Genomic DNA, 24,938 nt, shown 5'->3' with positions numbered 1-24,938 from the left:
TAAGACACTTACTCACATAAGCCTTCCATATACACCCTCTTTTGCCTCATGAGCTGATTGATGGCCTGGCGGGAATGCAAAAAAGCTACGTGCAAATGAAACAGGCAGCTGGGCTGTGGCACCTCTAGCCATTCTCTTTGCTTTGTCTCCTGTGGGAGGCTTGCATTCTTGTCATCCTCAGTCAGGGACGCCACTCACTCTCTGAGGCTCCGACTCCATCAGTGGCAAGCGAACATCACTGTCTCAAAGAACCAGCAGTGAGCAAACTCTCTATTGTTTCAGATGTTATCACTGGGCAGCACTTTCTTTCTACAGACTGTCAAAGTATGCTGCGCTCACGGGACAGTAACACCACAGAAGGGCAAGAAGCCAGAATAATGATGTGTCTAGCACAGCAGCATACTGAGGGGCATTATTGCATTACCTAATCTTAATTAAGAGGTCTTGGGAAACAGAGGGAGTTTGTGGGAACCCAGACTGTGAGAGCACTAGCGAAGGGTGCAGTGGAGCGTGGGCCAGGAGGAGAGACTGCTGCTTGTCATCACATTTTCTGAGAAGCAGAAATATGAGAGTGGTCAGGGCCAGATTAGTCCAGGGACTTGTGGAGAAAAATGTTTTATTCATTTGAGAAATAAATGTAGTAGGGCAGGGATATACCACAATTACTTGTCTGGCAGCCCTCCTTCTTCCTCTGTGCTCAGAGTTGATATACACAGAATACTTGGTCATGTGAGGAATTAGAAAATGTCTCTGCCTTATGAATTTGGAATGAGATAGATCAAGAATCCTTTCTATTCTGTATCTACATCTATTCTATAATTATACAGAATTATATAATAATAATGGTTATATAATCATTATTCTATAATCTGAGTCTGAAACAGATATACTGTACTTCCCAGAATAACGGTTTGTTTGTTTCATTGTACATACAAAATCCATGTATTTGATTATTTGTTAACCTTTGCTCTATTGACAGTAGCATGTTCTTAACTGAGAGCCAGCATCAAGCAGCAGCTAGAATATCAACACAGGCCTGGAAAATCCAGATTCAAGTCCCCAGTGAATATCATACTAACTTTATGGACAATCATATTTTTTGTTTGACTTAACATCCACAATTATTCCCTACATAAAACAGGAAGGAAGTGGTTGAGCATTCCACCTTGGAGAAAAGGGTGGAATATGCTGTAATTAGGTCTAATGAGTAACTGGAACTATATTCCTACACAGGCTGGATATTATGTTAGACAGAAGCTCTAATCTTTTCTTCTTCTAGTAACATTCACATACAGGGAAATGAATTTGTTAAGTTTTGTTCAAAGCAAAACTGTCAAGGTTTATTTGCAATATGAAAAGAAACTTGAAAGGATTTATTTGAAATACTGTGAAAGGCAGTGGAGTGTCACACAGAATTTAAAGGAGGGTAAAGTACTGACATATGTGTGAAAGGGATAAGCAAAGCTTTGGAAACTGGAAGAACTGTGGGGAGGAATCTCAAAAGAGGGAGACTTTATATAATAGGAAGAGTTCCTTGTTAGGTGCTTACTCTACAGTGGGAACAATTGTCCTTGATGAAATTGTGCCTTCAGTGTACTACAGTATATGCTCTCCAACGAAATGGAGGCCATAAAAAAGAATGCTACAGCAGGTGACATAAGAGGTGCCTAGTTCTTTTGTCTCTCTACATGCCTCTCTTAAACGTGCAGCTCCAACATCATTGAATCTTCATAGAGATTGGTCCTATTGACCATTTAGGGGAATCAGGAACAGAAATGACAAACAAGGGGCTCCTCTATATTTCCCTGTTTGTCTCTGTTTTGGTTTCCCTTAACTGGTCCCCTTCAGCATGCTTCCCAGAAAACAAGAACTTCCTTTCTCTCTTTTTTTTCCCACCATGAGGACAGAAAGCTCAGAGATGCAGAATTTCAATCATCACATGCCATTTCCTCAATAATCCTAACTTGTTCTTTGGAACCATAAACATCTACTTCTTAGGGCTGCAAAACTCCAGACAACCACTAGATGACAGCAAAGAGATACAGAATCATGGAATGTAATCTTTTGGAATTAGTTGCATAGAACATCTGTCCACATCTGCTTCCCAAGTACAGTTGCACTTTTGTTTGAGAAAACATCAGATATAAACAGGAAACTCCAACTTAGATGACACATATACTTTCCTCCTTAAATGCCTCTGTAACATAGCAGGGAGATTTATGGCTTTGGAGTCATATATGGGTTCCATTCCAATACTTTCAGCGGCCACAGCAAAACTGTTTCCAGTTACAACAGGAAATTCCACCATTCCATATTTCAAATTTATCCAAAAGGAAGACAATCCTATATTCAAGTTCTCTTATCAAGGAAGAGCAAATAGTAAAAAGGAGAAAAAAACCAAAATTTTTGGTGTGCAATGCCCAGCTCATTTACTTTGACAATCTAGGGTTATCAACTACAGCCAAAATCAATCCTGTCCCCTGCCCCAATAAACATGTCTTTGTGAGGCATACTGGCTTATGAATGTATTTATAACTGCCAGGATCCAACAAAAAAGAACAGGGCAGGACAAAGAATAAATCTATATTAATTGTATAGGTATTCCCTGTGACACCCTATGGAAGTGAAAGTTGGATTTTGAAGAAGCAGGACAGAAAGAGTATTGACAATTTTGAATTTTGGTGTTGGAGAAGACTCCTGAGAATACCGGAGACAGCCAAGAAAACAAACCAATGGATCATCGAACAAATCAACACGGAGTTCTCACTCAAGACACAAATGACCAGGCTCAAATTATTCCACTTCAGACATATTTGAAGACCTAGTTCCCTAGAGAAGGCTCTAATTCTGAGAAAGGTGGAAAGAAAGAGAAGAAGAGGACGCCCAGCAGCAAGGTAGATGGACTCAGTTACAGTGGCGATGGGGGTGCTATTGGAGGACCTGTAGAAGTAAGTTAGGGACATATTGTCGTGGAGAAAATTTATCTATCTACGTGGTCCCTAGGAGTCGAAAATGATTTGATGGCACATAATCAATCAATCAATTATATCACCTATCTGTAAAATAACATACATAATTTATAAACTTGATCGCCCATTTGCATATAACAATTACTCCGTCTCTCACACAAAACCCACTCTTATCCATGGAAACCTACACAGAAACACAATTATTTCTTTCCAGCAGAAACAGCAAAAGAAATAATAACAACAACATCAATAATACACCATCAGTCAATTGCAAAAGGCAGCTTTACTTGGAACAGCTTACACCCTGCAACGATACTTTTAACACCATCAAACAACATCTGCCTATCTCAGTTTTTTGGGAAGGACTCGATCAGTGGATAAAAATGCCAAATCCAGTCTAAACATCTGGCTGACTGTGTGGCCAACCATAATAATACCAGGATGTAGATCGTTTAAGGGGAAATGGAATATATTGGGGGGGGGCATAATCAAAAATGAATTCCTGTGGTCCTGCCCCCCCTTCATTGGTTTCATTTATTTTTTAATATTGACTGATCATGGTGGGCTTCTATGAGACTAATCAGTGGGGTAGCTGTCTAGCTATAGGCTTCTCAGGGTCACCTCTGATACTCATTGCGCTGTGGAAAGCCCCAATAGTTCCCATTGGCTCAGGGCCTTGTCAGATCCTGCCTGGTTAGAGATAGAAGAGGAGTCGTGTATTATGAATTTGTACTTGGGATCAGTGTGTGTACAGAAGGAGGGGCATAAAGTTTCAAAAGAGGCATTATAAATTTGCTGAAGACATAACTTTGATACATAAAATGTCTATTTTCTGGTTATAGGATGCTTGAGAAATTTCTTATTGAATTTGATTATAAACTAATCTGGTCCACAATTTTAAAACATTCCCTTCAGAAGCATACGTTTTCTGAATTTTGTGATGCATTTCTCTACCTAATATGCAGAGCAAAATAGGTTCAGAATGCTCACTTTAGGAAAAGTGCTTTTTAGTCTTCTGAGATAAAGTAATATATAAATGTTCATGTTACACACAGGTCTATTCATCCCTGCTTCCTGGAGGTACTGATAACATCAGTGAGAGGGAAGCTGAAACTATAACACATCATTTTGGCACCATCCTCATCTTCATTGCAGCACTAACTTTTCTCAATATATCAGAGCATTTTAACAATCTTCCTTGTTTCCAAATTGATTTTGGACAGATGAACTCTTCTAGCTGCCCAATTTTACTCATGTACTTTTTGGATGGTTTGGTTTGCACATAGTGCATTTTTTCCTACTCACTCCCAGCTCATAGGGAGGAGCTCAACTCTCTCATTAAAAGAGGCATTACTTTCCTTTCCCGTACAACTATGCTATTCTTAGTTTATACAGCAGCAATACATGAATTCAGTCCATAAACTCTACATTGAGTCATGCATATCTTCCAGGGTCCAAGCTCCAGCTACAAGAAGTTCAGCACAAAAACAAGCTTTAATAGAAGCAGTTAAGAGTTCAGAATGTCTTTTCTCATGTTTGGACATTATTCGAAATATTTAACTACCCTTAAACTGGACACATTTATCTAAAAAGATCACCAGGCCTTAGGCAAAAATGGTTTGAATTTTCACTTAAAATACTAATATAGGTAGTTCTCATTTAACTACCACAACAGGGACTGGAAAATTGGTTGTTAAGCAGGGTGGTCGTTAAGCAAGTCACCACCCAATTTTACCATTTTTACAATAGCCTTTAAGCAAATCACTGCAGCTGTTAAGTGAATCACGTGGTCATTAAGCAAATTCAGCTTCCCCAATGGACTTTTTTTGCTGGAATTCGTGTAACAACCACATGATTCGCTTAACGACTGTTGTAAAAAAGGTCACAAATCGTGATCATGACCATGGGGTGGTGGTGCAACAGTTTGTGACAGTCGTAAGTGAGAGTACAGGTCGTAAAGCACTTTTTCCAAGGCCATCATAACTTTGAACCATTATTAAATAAACGGTGGTTAAGTGAGGCCTACCTGTATCATGCTTCTTCTAAATTACTTGTAAATATTGCTAATGAAAATTAGTTTGCTTGACCATAGGTTTCACTTTTCTTGAGGCAAATGTTTTTGTGTAATGCTAAAGTATAGCTAACACTTTAAAGGATAAGAGTGAAATCAATTGTTATCTTGATAGAAAAGTAGTCTGAAATTAAGAACATGAAATTAACAGAGACAAAGGCAAATCCCTCCACTGGAAAGGGGAGGGGGACAGATGTAAATGTAAATACAGGAAATATCTAGCTTGGCAGCACTATCTGTAAAAATTATTAGGTATGAGGCTGACTATGTCAACAGTGTGATATAGCTGCAAAGAAGACTATGTGGTTTTCAGGTCCTGAACAGCAATTATTCCACTTCATATCATACTATCAAACTTCATCACAAGTATTGTATCCAGTTCTCAACAGGATGGAAACAAATCAAAGAGAGTTCCAAGAATGACAAGAAAGCAGATTAAGTGTTAAGAAGAAAAACAAGAATGGGTATGTTTGCCATGAGGAATAGAAGACTATAGGGCACAGGGTGAAGAATTTTGTGAACTATTTTACCTTTTCTCCTTTTGGTCCACGAGCCCCAGGGACACCTCGCAACCCTAGGGATCCAGGGCTACCCTGCATGTAAAAGAACATAACACGGATTTTACACGCTAGATTCAACGACAGGCCTGACTCAAGTGTGGCAGAGAGCTTTTAAATATATTTCTGCTCATGAAGAAGACAAAGGGGAATTTTGTGTTAGAACCGGTCCTGAGAATCCAGTTGGGAAGGATGCTGAGGACTTGCTGAGGACGGGAGGAGTTCCTAGACCTTTTCATGGGCTTCACTTTGTTTACACTTGAGGAAAGCTCTTTGCAATGATTGTATTCCCTTCCATGTCAATATTAGAAGAACAGCTTTGAATCAATCCATTGAATTTCAGCTCCAGAGGCTAAATGAAGACCAGTTTCTTTGTTCCCAATTTTGATGCCAACTATAAAAAACATGACTGAAAACAGTAGCCTTACCTTCTCTCCAAGGCTACCATCAGGTCCAGGACTTCCCTACAAGAGAAAAAGAGAGAGAGTGGAATGGATTGTCATGTACTTAATCCTGCTTCTTCAGGCTCATAAACTCTTTAAACATGTACCTCATCTCCCCATTCTCCTTTTTCTCCTTTGGCTCCCAATTCTCCAGGCAGACCCTAAAAGACATGAAAAAATAATTTTAAAATGAGTTTTTGAATATTCATATAGCAGCTGTGAATCAGATAACATAAGTGATCTAAACTGAAATGGATAGAGATGTCAGAGCAAGATTTCCCTCATTGTTATTATTGTCCTTCAAAATCAAAATCTACTAGCTTGCCTTTCATAAACAAAAGGCATCTTTTTACAAAGATTCTCTGCCAGTTTAAAAGCAACTCTGAATCTCTCTCATCCCATGACATCAACTGCATTGGGAGCTGAGATGATTCCGTTTTTGCTTGGCTGCAGTATAGCTGAAACTGCAGCAAAACTAACGTTTTAATTTATAATATTTTGAAATGTGGTGACTCTTTGCAGCTAGTTGGCAGTCCATTTTCCCATTAGAGGGACCTTTTGTTTTATTCCCAAATGCTGGTTCCTGAGCTTTGGTTGCCCTAGCAGGTCCTTGATGGGAAACGATAGCTGCTTAGCTTCAAAGTACTCAATTTTTTTTTTAATGCAACCAGACAAACATAACATGAATTAAGGATGTGTATTGTTGGGGATGTATGGAATAGCAATTATTTTATTCATCTATGACATGGGGATAAAGAGCTTTTCCCTTTACTCCAGAACTTCCTGCAGCTTGGTGGGAGCAGTAATTGTTTTATGTTTTTTGCTCCCTGTTCCCAGTGTTTTGGCTGATGATCACATGACAATATGAAACTGTTTCTGATTGTTTGGGGAGCAAAAGAAGTGGAAGTGTGGAAGAGGCCAAAGTGTGAATAATAGTTTTTCTAAAAAGAAATTGTGATTATACCAAACATTACTTCAATGATGAAGGAAACAGGCCTGTTATTGCAATTTTATGAGAGAGATACAGGAAGACCTTCCTTTACGACCACAACTGGGACCAGCAACTCCATCACTAAGCAGTTGCTAAGCAAAACATCATGTCACTGTGATAGACTTATGACCTCACTTCTGCTTTGATCGTTAAGTAAATCACTAAGCGAGACATCATGTTTCACTTCCACATTCTCCATTAATTCTGCTTGTTGGAAGCCGGTTGTGAAGCACGCAAATGGTGATCACATGACCGCAGGTCACTGCAACTGTTGTAAATGCATGCCAGTTGCTAAGCTCCCTAATGGCGATCGTGTGACTCTGGGACATTGTGATGGTTATAAATGTGAATATTGGTTGCAAAGCTGTTTTTTTCAACCGTTGTAAGTTCAAAGAGACGTTATATGAGGCGAGGAATACCTGTAGAATCCTTTATAAAGAACATTTGTCCTCTCCATCTGGGCTGCACAGAATACATGCACAAGAGTATAGGTATATAAAATCCTGAGAATCCAGGGAAAACTCAAGAGAAACTGCAATTTCATGTTTCATGTCTGATCAACTAACCCACTCTTCCTAGTCTGGCAAATTACCCAGAGGATTTGAGTCTGCCTACTTCTCAGCCAATTTTGAAACTAGGAAGGCTCAAGAGAGGTTAGGGCTCTACCCAGTGTAGTGAAGGAGGGGTGGAAAATCTGTGATACCAGCCAGTCTCTTCCTCTGCTGGCTTCACATGTGATGGTGGGTAATAGTTTCTCTTTTATCTCCCTATTCTGCTTACGATCCACCTCTGGCTGTCCCTATTTGAGGCATGAGGAAGGGCAGTGGGGAAAAACAGTGGGGGTAGCCAGTGACTCTCCTCCAGGCAACTAACAGCTGTGATAAAAGGGGAAGGCCAAAACAATGCTACCAAATCACAATTACAGCTATACCTTTTCGCCAGGACGTCCATCTTTTCCTTGAGGGCCTGGTCTTCCTTTGGGCCCAGGGTCTCCCTTGAAGTAAAAAACACATACAACACAAATAGGTTTAAGAAGGAAAAGAGGACTCGCCATCCCAACTTTCTAAATTACATTACATATAAACTGAGTTTTCTCATTGCTCCCCTCTCCCTGGTGGAAATGAAAATCACCTGTAGTCAAAGTAGAGAAATCTATGGTTTTAGCATCACTGTGATAGGACCACGCACGCCAGCCCAAATGTGAAACTTAAAAGCAGGATTTCCTGTTCTTTCAAATACAGACCATTTTTATATAGTATTTTAAAAATCCTATTATGCTTTTAATTTTTACATATATAGGAAAATCTCTTCAGTGCCATGTCTTTTCCCTACATTTCTGCTGTAAAAACAATGTTGCTAAGAAAACTTTGTGATCTAATATTACTTATTGGGAATGAATAAGTTGCTGATTTGGTTCCCTCTCCTCTTCAATTCTAAAATTTATTAAATTACAATAAATTACTAAAACTGCTCCCTTGGACTCTCTGGACTTGCATGCAAATTTCATTTTTACAAAACACTTTCTACACATAATAAAGCCTGAGCTTAAAAGGGCACAACTCTCTCTTTCCCTAATGCACGAGAAGACTGCCACCTAATTACAGCTATGTTAACTTTAGGTCTACCAGATCTGGCTAGGTTACAAAAATCCAAAAGTCCACTAGATGAGAGGCAGAAAACTGGATTTTTGCAATCCAGATTTGGTAGTCCTAGTTAACATTCTAGTTTTCTCCATTGTTCACAGTGAGCTGCTCCAGGAGAATAACAAAATATGGGTAACATTTTGCAATTAGAGAAAGTCGCTTGACTTTGAGACATAGAGGTGATGTCTGAATGCCCAGAAATCTGTTAGTGTCTCACTGATGCTGGTACTCTGCTGACAAACTGACCACTATTCCACTGAAGCCAGAACTCTCTACTGGCCAAATCATTCAGAATCAGAAGAATGGAGTCAGGAGTAATAGCTCTTAACTTTTCCAAAGCCATTAACGTGCTCTTCAGTCTGGGGGATGGGTCATCTTCCTTTCTTCAACATTTCATAAGCTTTTCTCTTTAGGTTCATTATACCCACCCATAGGCACAGTTCCCATGCTATTTTTAGCGTAACTTTTTACAATTTACATTTCTGTCTTTTGATGATTTGCAGTGCTGCGGATCTTGATAATTTAATTTCTATCTTGGTAACCATGAGTGTCTGCTTTTGCCAAGGATCTACACCAAAGCCATTTCCCCCTTCTTTTTTAGTTTAATTTTCTGCCTGCATAATTAATTCCATTCCTTCCTGCCCACTAGTCCTTCGGAGAAGCAGAGATCCTCTCTTCCCAAACTCCCCTAGGTGAGCTGCCTACTTCCACCTGTAAATTTCTCCCTGCTGCATCTTCTCCTAACAGTGTCCCATAGGTATACTTGATAATATCATATCTTGTAAATTCATTGTACTTGGTAACAGTTATAATTTGTGAATACCCAGAAGGACTAACATAAATGCAGTGAGAGGGAAAAAAAAGATTTTTGAGGAAAAAGATGAATTGGAGTGTGAATGAAACACTTAACCCATCGATAGTTCTAAAACGTGGGTAGTTCTCTTATACATGTATGCATGTATGTATGTTACATCCTGACATGCAACTACTGGGCCAATATTTATATTGGGTATTTTTCAGTTGATTCATATGTAATCATGATATTTTATGTAATTTTAAATCTTTGTTTTAGGACATCTGTTTTAAACAGATTAACGGTGACATTTCAAGAATATCCCCCAAAGGGGAAAATGGAAATCTTTAGTGAAATTGTTTAAAGTTACCCTTGGAGTGTTGTGATAATTGAAATGTTCCTGTGTGGCTGGTAGTGTCTATGTGCCATAAATGGATGCACCATAAATGATTGCAATACAATTATCTTGAGTATGGAAAACAGTTCTGATGTGTGCAGTGGACAATAAAGTGATCATTTAAGGCAATCATTTAATGAACAAAATCCTAGTAAAAACAATGGTTAGAAATGTTGGATCCTCTTTGGCTGCTCCCCTAACCTTGTGCTATAAGAATAATGCCATGCCATATTCAACTAGTATCAAAATTTATCATGGCACTGATACCTAGACATCACAAAAAGCGTAGTATCCAAGTCATAACAAGAAAACAATGAATTATGGCTAACCTTTATCCCTTTGGGTCCATAAGAACCAGAATCCCCTTTTTGTCCAGGAGGTCCTTGTAAGCCCTGATGGAAATCAAGCAGTGATCAATTTAGGTAACTAATGACAATATGTTATACATATTTGGTACATTACAATAATCCCCATCAGACCGGGCTGAATTTCTCCATATTGTTTTCCATCTATCTCTACACTATACTTTTTCTTCCATCTTTGAGAATCTGCACTTTGTGACTACCTATATTTACAGATTTGCTTCCATCACTGCACTCTGAGGTTGCTTGCTAGCAGCCAGAATGGATAGATGTGTAATCTGTTGCACCAACGTACATCAAACCCAGGAGATCCTTTGCATCCTGGTAGCCCATGATATCCTTGTTCACCCTGTGAATAAAGAAAATGAATCACATGAATTATTATGAATCCTTTGGAATTATTTCCTTTTTCCTTTTATCATTAGATGATAGCAGATAGAAGACGAGAATTTTTAAATGAAGCTTCTGTAAAGTTATCTCTATAAGGCTAGTGGAAGGAATTGCCTTTGCTATGTAGTGGAGTTTCTCCTCCCTTAGTTCCTTCTGAAAAGGTTTTAGCTGATACAGGTTATATTAGACTTAAATGAATTCTCACTCATTCTACTATACCAAGTTATTCTGAGTCATCAGAGCACTAGACTATTGCTATGCCTGAATTCACTTTCTTAAGGCAATGCTTTAGGTCCAATTGCAACCATTTTAATGCAGCTTTTTTTAAGGCATAAGGAGGGAGACTGTACCTTTGCATGCAAATATCAAACATACCTTCCTGCCATCAATGCCATCGATGCCACGCTTGCCCTTCTCTCCCTATAACAGGAAAAAAAAAAGCCACATGTATAATACATATTCCAATTAGCTCTCAGAAAGATATTGGTATCATCCCCCAAACAAAATCACATACCTTGCCTCCTTTTGCACCTCTTGAGCCCTGTAGATGAGAGAAGAAGATTTAGAATGATGTACAACTACTTATTTGGGCTAAATGGAAAAGGGCAGGGGAAGTGGTATTGGTTGTGTTTCTTGTTCTCCTTTTATACCCCACTATGGAATTTAAGATGTTAGACATGATCTTCTAGATCATCTCTGGACACTGATGTTATAGTCAGCAAAATACAGTGGCTGTACCATGCCCTAACACAATATCCTAGGGACAAACGGTATGTCATTTTTAATTGAAGAGAATCAGCCTTTTCATTTAAAAAAATCATGTATACAATTTTGCAAAATATCCTAAATCTTATCTGAACCATAATTTCCCTGTCCTTACTCTGACAAAGGGCAAAGAAAATTAGCTGCCTAACTTTCCAATGGTCAGACTAGGCGGGACTACCCTCCCCATGAGTAACAGGAGAAATGTGCAAAATAGTAGCCAAGGTTTGTTTCTTTGTCCAACAATTCTAGTGGGAATCTCAAATCCAAACAATTCCAAGTAGAATCTAATTAATTTAAATCTGTTTTATCCTTTTCTCCCTTTGGAGAGGAGACAATTAAGAAGCAATTTTAACATACTTGACTTTCAACCTGATCATAGGACATGTTTATTTTATTTGCTCCAAAGAAACAGGATCTCAAGAAGTAGGAAGGCTTTAACCACACATCAGGAAAAACATAGCAGGCAATTATTAGAGTGCTACTGTAGATTCTATAAAGGGAGTTAGAAGGGAGGGGCTAAATGATTTTTGAGATACTTTCAGTTACAGACCAGATTCATATGACATATTAAATCATAATGCTGTTGATTTATTTTTGGCTTGATATGCAAACCCAGTCAGTTGTGATGGTTTAAAATGATATGAAATGAGTTAAGATTCTAAGAGTATACAGACTTTGCAGCTTCAACCACAAGCCAGCTTCTCTTCCCCATCCCCTATTTGGTTTACAACATCCATCTAGATCAAAGCCAAAATCTTATGACATTTTGACCGGCCCTAATAATGGTATACCTTGACATGAATTTTGGAGTTTTTCCAATAATTCAACACAGACTCCTTTTGCAGCACTGTTAATCAACACAACTCACCTTGTCCCCTCGGCCACCCTTTTCTCCCTAAAAATGAGAAGCAAAAAAAAAGGTCAGATGTATTATAAATAAAATTATGAGAAAAAAAGTAATGCCAAGAAAACAATAAAGGAACTTATACTTGCCTTCATTCCTTGGTACCCAATAGGTCCTGGGTCACCTTGCTTTCCCTAGGGTAGAGAATAACATTCAAAGCAATAAATCCCATTGCACTCAGATCTGGATTCTTGTTTGGAAAATTCTCTCAAGATTGTAAGGAAAAGAATTTCATCCAGAGTTTTCTGTCTACTAGGATTTTGACAATTGCATACAATATGTTTAAAACATTTAAGTCCTTTGATTTGAAATCCATCCTTGCTTTCCTATACACACATCTGAAAGCATATTTGTATATGTATCTTAACAGATTGATAGAGTTGGATTCAGACATATTCCTATGTAGAAAGGACTCATGGCTGGATCCAATCTTGTTTCTTTAATAATGCAATCTTACACATGTCTATTCAGAAGTACGCTCTTCTGAATTCAGTGGAATTTCACCCTACCTCAGGGCCTCCAGAATTTCAAATTAAGGCTTTCTGCTTGGGAAATTAAAACACTTCACTGACAAATGCATTATCAGTCAATATATATAAAGAGATGTGGTTTCTCCCGACCCAAGTATCCACCTTGAAGATTATAGAAGTGTCCCTCTGAAGACTATAGTTCTATTATATTATAGTTGGGCATTAAATTCTACCAAACACTGGACCTAATACCAAATGTGATGATTTGGGAAATAATCACTGGATGCCAAACAGAATGAATGGGTAATTTCTCGGAAACAGGCTGAATCTCACCCCTCCTGAAACTTCATTGGCAATTTGCAATTGCAGGAAGATGCTGACCTGCAGATGGTGTACCTGCAAAACTGATTAACGTATCCCACAAGTCTTTATATATGGAAAATATCAGAGCATTGTAGAGGGCAAGAGAGACTTAGAAAGAAATGAATCAGACATAACCAACTGATGTGCAAAATTCACTGGTGGGCAAAAATGTTTTGGCAGACAAAAAAGAAAAAGAGCCAAAGTTATAAACATATAAAAATAAATTAGCCACTAACAGAAAAAAAAGGATTAAAAATGCCAGCTAAATGGTTTGTGGTTCTAATCCAGCTTTGCTCATCTTCCACCCATCACACACACAAAAAACCTTGTTTCTAGATGGAGATTTGTTTGCATTAAAATTTGCATCTAATCAAGTCAATGAGACTCAGATAAATGTTACAGTGCACCCACACCGTGTGCTTAATTACCATTCATGTGGAAAACAATAACCTGTGGCCAGCAGAAACAGAAAAACAAAAATCAAAGATCCTGCATCTTAGCCACTTTATTTCATCACTGCTAAAGCATATCGAGGTAGGACAATTGTAACTGACTGATCCACAAAACTGAAAACCATAACTGATCTCTTTCTAGGAAATTCAAGGATGCCTTCACAGAACCACCTCTGGCCCACTGGTTGGACACAGCTCTCCATCTAATCCACCAGGGCTCCTCTTCCAGAGCTCGTTCCTCTGAAAGCGATGGTTCCCAAGTCTCTGCTTACCCTTGCCTTTTCTGCCAGGAAAGCGGAAGGCTGCAGGAAACCAGGTTACCAGGGAGCTGCTCTTTCAAGGTATCTATGGGGTGGGGTTCTGCAGAGCAGGCTCTGCTCCTGCCCCCTTTGGGTTGTAATCCCATACAGTTCTGGAACATAAATCCAATGTTCCTTAGGAGGAATGTAGCCCTCCGACTAAAAGAAAAGTACCCCATATTTACTCAGAATATGCATTATAATAATTCAGTATTACGTAAGGTTTTACTTCACTTGAGTATCTTCCATGCAAGGTCAAATATATTTTCTACTTACGGGATCTCCAGCATCTCCTTTTTCTCCTGGCAAGCCAGGTCTCCCCCTTTCTCCCTGGAACAAAATATCAATGAGCATTCGATTCTATTTCCAGTTTTTATTTAATTCTACATTTCAAATAAAATAAATGCAATTTAGCTTTTGAAAAGAACTGAAGAAAAGGAGTCATGTTATGAATGTTCTTGCCATTATCCAAAGGATATTTTCAAAGGCTGCCTTTTAGTATTGGGCAAATGCCAAATATTGTAATATATATAGCATTAATTTTTAACCTACCTTTCCACTTTTCACTTAATGTTTCTACAGTAGCTAACAATAAATAGTTACAAAAGGCTCACAAACTCTACAAAATGAGAAAGTCCACCCCCCCACCCGGAAATGCTCTATACATGTGAGTTAGCAAGTACAGAAACAGGCAGAAAGCAGTAATGGCAACCCAAAACCCAAAATCAGTCTGGTATGGAAAAGTTTGCATGGCTATGTCTATATGCAAAGAAGAGTGAAAGCGAGCACTGTACAGCTGCTGAGGTCTGTGTCAAAAGGAAGAGGGAGAGGAAAAGGCTTTGGAATGAAGGTTTATTACTGACAGAAGTGCACACTGGAGAAGGCACCACGCTACTCATTCTAGGGAAAGGAGGACTCACTTCTTTTCAGGTTGCAATCTAACCAGGTCAGTCAAAGTGACAGAAGAAAGCCCCTTCAGTCCAAAAGTCCTATTCTTGAATGCAAGCCATTTGGTCATAAGACATCTCAAGTGAAATTTTGAATGAAAATGTCGGTCTGGCTCAGATCATAGAGTTCTGGCTGAGGGAACAGACAGGAATTAACCTCTCTTAGCTCTCAACAGTGTCACAGAACACTTTGGAGGGTGGGGAGATAGATTGGTAATAGTCTCTGAGAACTCCATCTCAGTGGCCTGACCTCAGTTTTGAGTGCAAGTTGCTGGAGCCAAACAGGGATGTCACTGACTAGCTGGATCTTGTTCTGAGCTAGCTATGATGTTCTTGAGGCTAGTGTTGAAATATCCCAGACTTCTTCTATCAGGGGAGAAGTCTTCTTTTTTACTAGCCAAGTTGACTCCCTGGTTTAATAAGGATCTGAGGGTGATGAAACAAAAGGATGACAACTTGAGGCAAATGGGAAAAAAAAGTCTTGAGGTGACTCAATACTCCCTTCCCCCCAAATCTAGCTACTGAATTGAGGATCCAAATGAGCACAGCTGGGTTGGATTAACTGTACACCACCCAGGTTATATCAGGCTGGCTCACACATTCAGAATTAAGTCCTGAATGGCAACAGTTATCACATTTCTTGACCTGGGTTTCATCATCAACAGAAAAAAGAATCAAAGGGCTGCTGACATGAAACCATGGCAGACAGCTGGGAGCAGCTTGCAAATGTCTGATCTTCTTGCCCCTATAAATCACCTCTTTCCACTGTCTGAATATTTCCCAGGTGACAATAATGCCTACTAGATACTTGGCAGTCTATCTAAATGTAGCCTTACAGAATTGATAAACTGAGGAAAATACAAACCTCATCTCCTGGGTCCCCTATTTGTCCTGGGGGTCCTCGAGGAGGCTAAGAAACAACAACAAAAAATTGGGATTAGAGCAGAGGAATGCAAAAGGCAAGATTTCATATACTGCTAAGCAGTCAGGAAAATAACACTCACCTGGCATTCATAGGAACAGCACTGTTGGCAGAAAAAAGGACACCATTAAAAGTTAAGCAAGAGGTACCACAGTTTACACTTTTACAGAATGAGTAAATGGCTCTTTTGCTCTAGCATAAAAGCAATTCCTCCTCCCTTCCTCTGTAACAAGCTAGAATAATTGGGAAGCAGTTTCCCATGCAATGAATGACTGGTCAGTTCTAGCAGGGACTGAGGCTATGCCAGAGGATGTAATGCAATTGGATGGAGCTTCTAGATTAGTTTGCTGTCCATCTGAATAGGTCCTTAAAAAACCCCCAACAAGGTTAAGTTGTTTGGATATACCTAAAAATGTGATAAATTAAATTCTGTTATAAGAATAATGTCATTGTGTGGACTTATTTCAGTGAGCAAACACAGAAAACGGCATAACCACACCAAAATGCCTTGCTACTTGCTCCAGACTTTTCTCTTCAGATATTGTCTATGTTGACACAGGATGTCTCAATTTGCATGTCTCGGGCATGATAAGGAAAGCCCCTGGAGGTTCAACTATGTCCCCATTATTTTCTGCTTGAGGATGAAAACATTTGATCACCTACAACAAGCACTTAAAAAGGGGAATGCATCAGATTGGGTCAAGCCCGAAGGTGAATCAGACACTTTAGAGCAGGAGACACACTAGAGGATCGTCCACTCAGCCCCTGGGGCTCAGCCCCAGGATGGCCCACTTTTGAGTTACTGAGTACAAGTCCTCATGCTGGAGCCTCCATTCTGGGACCAGCCTACTGCAGTGGAAGGCTGAAGCTGGATCAAAGTGATCCAGCAGCAAAGGGAATGCTTTTCAGTGGAAAACTGTACAAGCCCTGTCTGGACTGGATCACGTGGACCAAGAGCATTCGTGCTTAAATGTTTTACTGAATGGCAGCTGGTTATGCATAAGTAACTACAGAATAATGTTTATACTTACTCAGAAAAAACAAACAAACAGAAAAATAGTTGGGGATTATAAACACTGGCTTGCCAATAATTCCAGTTTTTATAAAATAAGCTTTTAAGAAGTTATTTCAGTTCTTGGTCAAGCATTTCCATTTTTGCAATGCCTCTGCAGAGTTTATCATCAGTTATCAAAGATTATTCTATTCTGTCCTAAGTTCCGAGTAGATTACTTTCTCTGTTACTAAGATTTTGAATCCTCCTTTGTAATCTGAGCAGAGGGCTGCAAATCTGGCACAAGATATGGTTCTTTCTTCTACTCTATGGGAGAAAAACATTTTGCTGTTTCCTTCTCCTAGGTCACAGGCAATAGGAAAGAGTCCTGGATTTTAGATTAATATTGGCATGATTAACTCAAGGTTTACTAAAAAAGAAACAGTGATAAGAAATTAGAAAATTCATAAAGATAGAAATGATTCTTGAATTAGGAAAATGGCACTGAAAAAACTTACCACATCTTCCACATTATCTTTCTGAAAGAAAGAATAAGGAAGCAGATGAGCAGAAATAATCAAGATAGTCTATCCAATGTATGATATATTTATTGAACAGGAAAATGTCTCTAAATTTAAAATTGTTGTCACAGAAAAGCAAAATTAGGCAGAAGAAAACTCATCTACTTGAGTCTCCATTACTGTATTCTCAGCAAATTATTTAGGGAAAAGACTAGTCTTCCTTTCAAGTAGATCTAGTAAATAGAAAAGAAAGACTAGACTCACAATCATTTCAATGATGGTGTCAATTGTTCTAGGAATATCACTTTGTGGTTCAGTTGCTGTGAAATTGCGACGATATTCATGGTCTGTAGCAATCACATTTAATCTGGATTCCTAGGATGAAATAAACATAAATCAGAACTATGTTTTCACTCCAATGTTAACTTCATGTGAATTCAGTGATGAACTTGATCTAATTGCTGCACTGACTGTTGGTACTGCAACCTTCACATGAAGATCCAAATACAATCCCACTCATCCATGTTGATGTAGATTGATTATAGTTACCCATGTAACATACCAGGAAACAGACTGACCTCCTCCTGCAGGGGAGGAGAGGCACTGGCAGCTGACTTTAGTCTCTAACATATGTGTACTCATTGTAACAGCTATCAATATTTTCCCATGAAGATCTGCTAGACACTGAAATATCTGAGCAGCCAAATAATAAGAATTGTCAGTGATTCTTTTAAAGATTGTACAAGGCTGTATTCATTTTAGCACACGTACTTTATCTAACCTGGCATAATTAGGTATATGACATACTGCACCTTTAAAATCAGTCAATTTGGGTTTATCTTTTTTCACCCAGCATAAATTAGAACCAACATATTTTTAGGAAGTGCTGTACAAAGAGAGCAGTAACTCTGATTATTACATTCAAGGTTTAGAGCAAAGAGTGCCACCTCTGTTGCTGGTCACAGAATATGCAAAATCATAGGATCAAGCACATCCCCTAAGTAAGATCTGACCTGGATTGATCTCCTCTATTTATTGACAGTGATTACTCCAATATTATCCATGTGTGCACATTTCATACCAGATGGTCTGGAGATACAGCAACAGAGAACACTTTGATCCCCTGATGTTTTGCTTCATTGGCAGCATCTTCCAGTCCCCCACAAGGCTCTTTGTAACCTTCTAAAGGATGTCCATCTGTCACCACAATAAGGTACTTATTTTCTCTATGATGAGATCCTCTGAAAAAATTAAAACCAGCTAATAAAGAACAAACCATGTTATATAAGTGTACAGCTTCATCACATCATTATCCTAAATGGTTGCCCTGGAGTATTTGTCTGTTGTACTATTGTAATATGCCACCTTCAGTTGATACACACACACACTGTGTGTGTATATGTGTGTGTGTGTGTGTGTGTGTGTATATGAAAAAAGTGGGATAAAAATCTAATCATCATGATGATCCATGATAATAACTGCTGATACATCAGTGGAGTCTTAAGAACAGGCTAAAAGGGCTTCTACCTGGTAAAAAAGGCCTAGTTTGGAAAGCCTAGGGTCAATTCATGGATTAAAGTGGATCCCTACTGTGTTTGCCCTGGAGAATGCAACCTTCAGAAGTCATGTGATACCCAGTACAGAGACTGAAGTCTCAGAGTGAAACATTTTTAAGTAGCTTTGAAAAAGACATAGTAGACTTCACATTTAAAAATCTACTTGAATGCCATCTTAATTTGATTTTGCAACATGAGGAATAGTTGTTACCTAGGTATTCCAGTACTCAGTAGCAAAAGTACATGCAGATAAAGCAATACTTTGTATTGATACAGTGCTTCATTCTATTGTAATCTCAGAGTTACAACCACTTTGTATGTATGATCAGCACTATTACAGATAGGAGGCTGAGGCAAAGTCTAGTTTGCATAAAGACACCTAATGAGTGACAGTCATTTATTTCCAGTCTTAAATTAACAGAGATATTTTAAATCTCTGGGAGTTTTCTCCTCCAATTTTCCATATAACAACATATATGTATAGTAGTATCTGTAATAATTTTATTCACACCTGATACTTCTTACAACTTTTGAAAAATGACAACTTTTTGTTAAATTATGCACAATTTTGTTCTGGTTTAAATAGAAAACAGGCATAGAATCCTCTCCCTGAAATACAAGAAAGCCAAATCACTAAGAAAGATATGCTAGACCAAGGACAAATACTTAATTTGTGAATAAACAGGTACATGCAGAGATGGAACATTTCACCCAGGACATTGATATTTCCACTTTTATAGAGAAAGAGTCCATTTCACTCTGACTCACATATAAAAGTTCACATAAGAACTGCTGCCCCCATGAAAGATTGCCTGGATCTTCCATATAAAAACAGCAAGAGTACAAATTTGATGGAAAATATCTACTGTATGTGATTATTTCTATTTATGGATTGGTTGTACTTACAAACATCCTAATGATGCAAAGTGACTCTCATCTTGCTAGAGATGAGTATTATGGATGCAGAGGCATCTTGCTGCTCACCTTGAAACATGTCACATTATTGTAAACACTCGGTTTAAGCTCCTGCAAAAGCTTTGTGGAAATGTGCAAAGCAGCTGCCTCTCCTGCATTGGTCCCCCTCCCTCTCCCAAATAGCTGATCTCGGTATAGGCTGTGCTTGACCAGGCCTGCCCCCAATGATCCTTTAGTGGACTTCCTCTTAGGATCATCTAGGGTCAAATGCTTTTGACGTTTCCAAAGGACGTGTAGATATCTATAGTGTGTAAGAGTGAAGGGGACAGAAGTGCATTAAAAACATTAGAACTGGCACTGATAAAAAATAAAAAGTTTTGTATAACAAATACTAAGCAAAGTATTCCAAACTTTTCTCCACACAGCCAGAAGGAAAAGCACACTTTCAAATTCAGAACTATGGTTTTTTGTTTTGCAAGATTATAGTTGGAATTCTCTCTAAAGTTCCTTGTTTACAATAGTTGCCGTGCCTCTAGGGTTTGGCAGTGATGGTAGCAGTGACTAAGGTCTCTGACCCTCCAGAGCATCTGGGGTGAACCTCCACACATCTTCTTCCTTCTTCCTGTGGGTGCAATGAGAAACTATGGTTCCCACTTACCCTATGAGTAGTTCTTCAAGCCCTGCCTTGATAGCACAGTCAGTATAGGTGCCTTTCCCAATAGATTCTACTGAGGACACACTGTTCTTTAAGTCTGGTCGCCCACTGGGCATACGGGTAAGTTTCTTGATCAGCACCACTTCATCACTGTAATGTAAGGCACCTGCATTCCACACTAGGTTCCGGTCACACCGATAGTATCTATAAAAAAAAGAGGGAGGGGGTGAATGGGAAGAATGTACAGTACCCTTTTTTTTTCCTAGACATGTATTTTGCCTTAGTTATAGTGAAGTATTACTTGTTTCAATAGCTTCCTAGTAAAGAGGGATCTGAGGAAAATGAGAAAGTGAGAGGCATCAGGGACAGTACAGATGGAGAATACCCTTGCAGAAAGCCAGAAGCCTTCATATGGATGTAAAGTCATAGAACTGGATCGATTTGTGTCACAGGGAGGGATGTACTGGCATGTATTTAGGGCACAGGAGGCACCTCCTCAGTTCTGCTTTCCAAATCAGATGGTGCTACGTGATGCTGTAGTCTGTTGGTTATCCAACAGCAGCCTATACTGTATTTTCAGTGCTGTAGTGAAAGTGGCTTCCAGCAATCATTCTGCAAGTGAAGAAACTTCTTTTCTCAGCTTCTGAGGCTCTACAATGAAGCAGAACATTGGCAATGATGTGATGTTTACAGGCAACATATACCCCATCATCAGCATGATCTTTCCTTCATGAGCAATTACAAAACCAGCTAACGGCCAATTTTATTCCCACCACTGCAAGGCAAGTCACAGATAGGCACAAGTGTCACCTGCCTATTCCATATATGATTCTGCCCACTGCAGCTGAGCCCATAGAGGGAGCCTCTGCTGAGATTGGTCATCACAATAGTGTGTGATTTCAGGACTACAGGCTCCATCAAGTGCTACTAGCATCTATTTTGTGACCTCTGCTTCCTGAGGAAAAATAAGACTTTGCTTGATTTCTGTAGTCTTAGCAAACAAGATACTTTCTAGCTTTTGCAGCGTAGAACCAGACTGATGGTAGTAGAGTGATTCAATTGCTTGATCCTATTCAGAGGTTTTCTTCACACTGGCAGAAAGCATAGTTCAGATCTTCTTCATCTGAAAATGGTCCCATAACATGTTCTGCCTCTTCTCTGGCCAAAGTTCTGAGTCTCTTCCATAGCCGCCAGAGGAATATCTGAAGGGCACCTACCATCACCTTTGCCTCTGGTTGCTCTATCTGGGTGCTCCCCAGAACTGGTCTGCCTCCTTTAGCTGTTCAGCACTTTCCTTTCCTTCCCTCCTTTACATTGACACTAAAACAATGAAATGAAAACACAGGAGCAATGTTTTGTAGACATAGTGCCTTTATTCAGCCCAAGGAAGCATCAAAATTGTCCACAAAGTTCTGAAAGGTCCAGATGCAGTCTTTAACACTTTGGAGGGAGACTGCTTCTTCTCATGAAGCAGTAATAATTTATTATGGGCTGTCTTTATTGCATTTTAATATTATGTGGGCCACTCAGAGACTGAAATAAATAAATAATAAACTAGTTAGGCTTGTGGAGTCAGGATTTGGCCAAATCCAAAACCGGATTCTATTTTAAAATATATTGAATGTGATATTTCTACTACAGTTGCCCTGTTTTAATTGTTTCTATTGCTGCAGCCTGACACTTAAAAATTCAGCTTCCTTGAACATTTTCTAGTTCAGAAAGGAACTACACCAGGAGTAGCAAAAAGTAACAAGAGTGGCTCCAGTAATATGTGAAAAAAATGTTTGTGTGTTTCTTATGAATCTGTGGGAACAGCAAACTCTGTAAGATAAATGGAAACTAATAACTAGGGAACTTTTAGAAGAAACATTTTTAAAAGGAATACTATCACTTGCTAATTAGAGTGCAAGAACGAATGCAGAAATACTGCCTTATTCTAATTCTTAGGAAAATGTCAGATCCTTTAGCAATCATCTGAAAATATTAACATCCACACAAAAGCTTCTTTGCAGTTCTATGCAGGCTTCAGGAGCTTCTGGCTGTCCAGACATTGTAGGCCCATTTTTATTTTCAAGATGGCCTCCCTGGAAATCACTATCTCTTCTGTGTGTGTGTGTGTGTGTGTGTGTGTGTATTGGGGGTGGAAGAGAGAGAGGGAGAGAGAAAGAAAGAAGGGCAGGGTGGCCAAGAGAAAGAGCTTTCCAAGTCAACAACATTTTTTTAAATTACTTCCACATTCAAGAAATCTCTGATTATACAATAAGTACCTGTCATTTAATTTATCAATGAATTGATTAGTGAATGCTTTGATCTTGTCAACGTTGGCTTTACCCAAAGGCTTTACCCTTAAGGAAACGCTCTCAGAGGTATCCAGGACAAAAAACAAATCCACCGGGCAATCTGTTAAAATTCAGAAATGGGCAATTTAGAAATAAAATATTAACATGTTTATATTACAAGATACATCAGAAAGGTTGCAATGCCTCAGGATATATGGAAGGAAGTTGTCATAGAAGAACACTAGGTTTATTCAAAACTAAGACCTACTTTGTTCACTGGGGCTTACTCATCAATCAATTTATTTTGGATTGCAACCTCAGCAACTTATTATATAGGCTTGTTTTTGCTCTGAAGTCACTTGGTGGCCTAGACAAATCAGGGTCTCTTAGCCTTACTCCACCCTCAGAGAACTAGTAGAAGAATCACTACATAATCTATTACTATGTTTGCAAGTGAATATATCCACATATGCAGGCAATAAGGAATTTATATAATTAAGAGAATGTAACTTCACCTCCAACACCAAACATAACTGACATGATCACTAGACTTATGTGGATGTTAATATGGGTAGAGACCTACCAAAGGAGGATAAAACTGGGATTATATCTGCTGACTGCCCTCCCAGCATGGCAAAACCCTATGCATTTAAGATTAAGTTTGTATAAATGGACAGTCTATTACAATGAGATCACAACATTCACAGCCTTCAAAATCAGCAGGTAAAAACCACACATTCCAAGCCTATACTGGAAAAGTTGATTTCTGAGATGAAAATTGGCCGTGGTTACTCTAATAGGATACACTACACATTGGCTATGTTAAAAAATATATACATATAGAAAAATGTGCTTCTTAATTATCTCTACTCGTTTGACTTTAAATTTGGGACGTTTTAATTTCCAACAAGAATAGAAACATTTTTCTCCTTCCCCTTTTCACTTTACTATCCACAACTGAAAACTGTCACTTTTCTGCATTAATTTTCAAGAGACGGTTTTTCCTTCTATCAACATAATGCTCTTTCTTTTGCATATCACTTGTGCCTATTGCTTCAGCATAAAGTAGCATTATAACTACTTGCTGTGACTCTTCAATCAGTTGTTGCAATGAAAATCTTGCAAGGCACACATATTGCACGTATTTTGGAATGCCTACCAAAACATTTTCTTTATATACAACTCTCATTTACATTACAGTGTGACACAGAAAGCCCTCTGCCCCTCCCAAAAATCCGCACCATGGATATCATTTTTTTTATATCATGGTGGGATGAATATTGCTACACTCCACCTAATTTTTCTGTTTGTAAAAGTCAGAAAAAAGGAAAAGCTTAAATAAAACTCTACCATCAAAAGCAGCACTGAAAGGTACAGCAAAGGTACAGGTGGGTTACCATTTACAGCTTCATCTTTCCAGAAACTAGAACCACGGAAACATATTCTTACCTTGGAAGGCTATTACTCTGCTGGATATTTCTGTTCCCTGAGCGAGAACCCTCCTCAACAGAAAACAGTCTTGAAACAGGAAAATAAGGAAAATGCAGGCTAACTTCATCTTGCCGGGAGTGGAGTTCGCATTCGGTGAGATCTGAAAATGCCAAAGAATGCAAGGAAAGAAAGGGAAGAGCTTAAACCCAGTTTCTTTCAGTGGGCAATTTTTGTGAAGTTTCTACGCCGTCCCTGAGTTTCGGAAAGTGTAGGAAGAAGCGAAGGGAACTGACGCGGCGGCGGCGGCGGCGGCGGCGGCTTCAGGGAGCCAGCGCGATGCTTCCAGAGGGGAGGGGGAGGGGGAGAGGGGGAGGGGGAGGGGGAGGGGGAGGGGAGGGAGGGGAGGGGACGGGCGGCCTCAGCTGCAGCTGAACTCTCAGCCCCAGTTGATGAGTCATGAAACGCCCCAGCCTCCTTTGACATGAAATGGCTCTTTTTCAATGCAGTTGTTCTGTTACCTTCTTCAAGTACAGGCATTTTCCTCCTGGGTATGAATTTTTACTGAAGCATCGTTGACTTCCATTGCAAAATTATTTCTCGTCTGCCTTTCTATATTACCACCGAGTCATACAGCTTACCGCCCGCACTGTCATCGAGGGCGTTTAGATCAGAGCCGACACTATGAATGTGAACTCTTTAACGAAGTGTTTTCCAAGATGCAGGATGTTTGCATGGATACAATGGAAAGATAAAATGTAGGTAGTGTTGTATCAAAAGAACCTAGAAGATGAAAGCCCCGAACAATTGAAAACTTGTGTAATAAAAGCTATCAAATCTGAATAGTGGATACTC

The 24,938-nt window shown here is 39.1% G+C and overlaps 1 protein-coding gene across 1 annotated transcript in view; it reads right to left on the bottom strand.

The window, feature by feature from the left end:
- COL6A1 (collagen type VI alpha 1 chain) overlaps nt 1–24,421 on the bottom strand; it is a 49,361-nt gene extending 24,940 nt beyond the window's left edge. Inside the window, exons 1-19 of the mRNA XM_007435192.2 lie at nt 24,105–24,421; nt 22,644–22,776; nt 20,380–20,580; nt 18,332–18,491; nt 17,515–17,625; nt 17,248–17,268; nt 15,821–15,841; nt 15,682–15,726; nt 14,146–14,199; nt 12,375–12,419; nt 12,250–12,276; nt 11,131–11,157; nt 10,992–11,036; nt 10,522–10,575; nt 10,194–10,256; nt 7,963–8,025; nt 6,148–6,201; nt 6,026–6,061; nt 5,571–5,633 (exon numbers count right to left, since the gene is read on the bottom strand). Coding sequence (XP_007435254.1) covers nt 5,571–5,633; nt 6,026–6,061; nt 6,148–6,201; nt 7,963–8,025; nt 10,194–10,256; nt 10,522–10,575; nt 10,992–11,036; nt 11,131–11,157; nt 12,250–12,276; nt 12,375–12,419; nt 14,146–14,199; nt 15,682–15,726; nt 15,821–15,841; nt 17,248–17,268; nt 17,515–17,625; nt 18,332–18,491; nt 20,380–20,580; nt 22,644–22,776; nt 24,105–24,213 — 1,332 coding nt within the window. The 5' untranslated portion in view covers nt 24,214–24,421. The remainder of the gene's footprint in view (nt 1–5,570; nt 5,634–6,025; nt 6,062–6,147; nt 6,202–7,962; nt 8,026–10,193; nt 10,257–10,521; nt 10,576–10,991; nt 11,037–11,130; nt 11,158–12,249; nt 12,277–12,374; nt 12,420–14,145; nt 14,200–15,681; nt 15,727–15,820; nt 15,842–17,247; nt 17,269–17,514; nt 17,626–18,331; nt 18,492–20,379; nt 20,581–22,643; nt 22,777–24,104) is intronic.
- Nucleotides 24,422–24,938: the final 517 nt, after the last annotated feature.

The sequence above is a fragment of the Python bivittatus genome, unplaced genomic scaffold (genome assembly GCF_059951505.1).
Source record: "Python bivittatus isolate LINGU-HERP-01145 unplaced genomic scaffold, Pbiv_v1 ctg000020_np1212, whole genome shotgun sequence".
In the NCBI taxonomy this organism is placed as follows: Eukaryota; Metazoa; Chordata; class Lepidosauria; order Squamata; family Pythonidae; genus Python; species Python bivittatus.
Note: the sequence above shows the minus strand (reverse complement) of the source record. Positions and strands in the feature narration are given on the sequence as shown.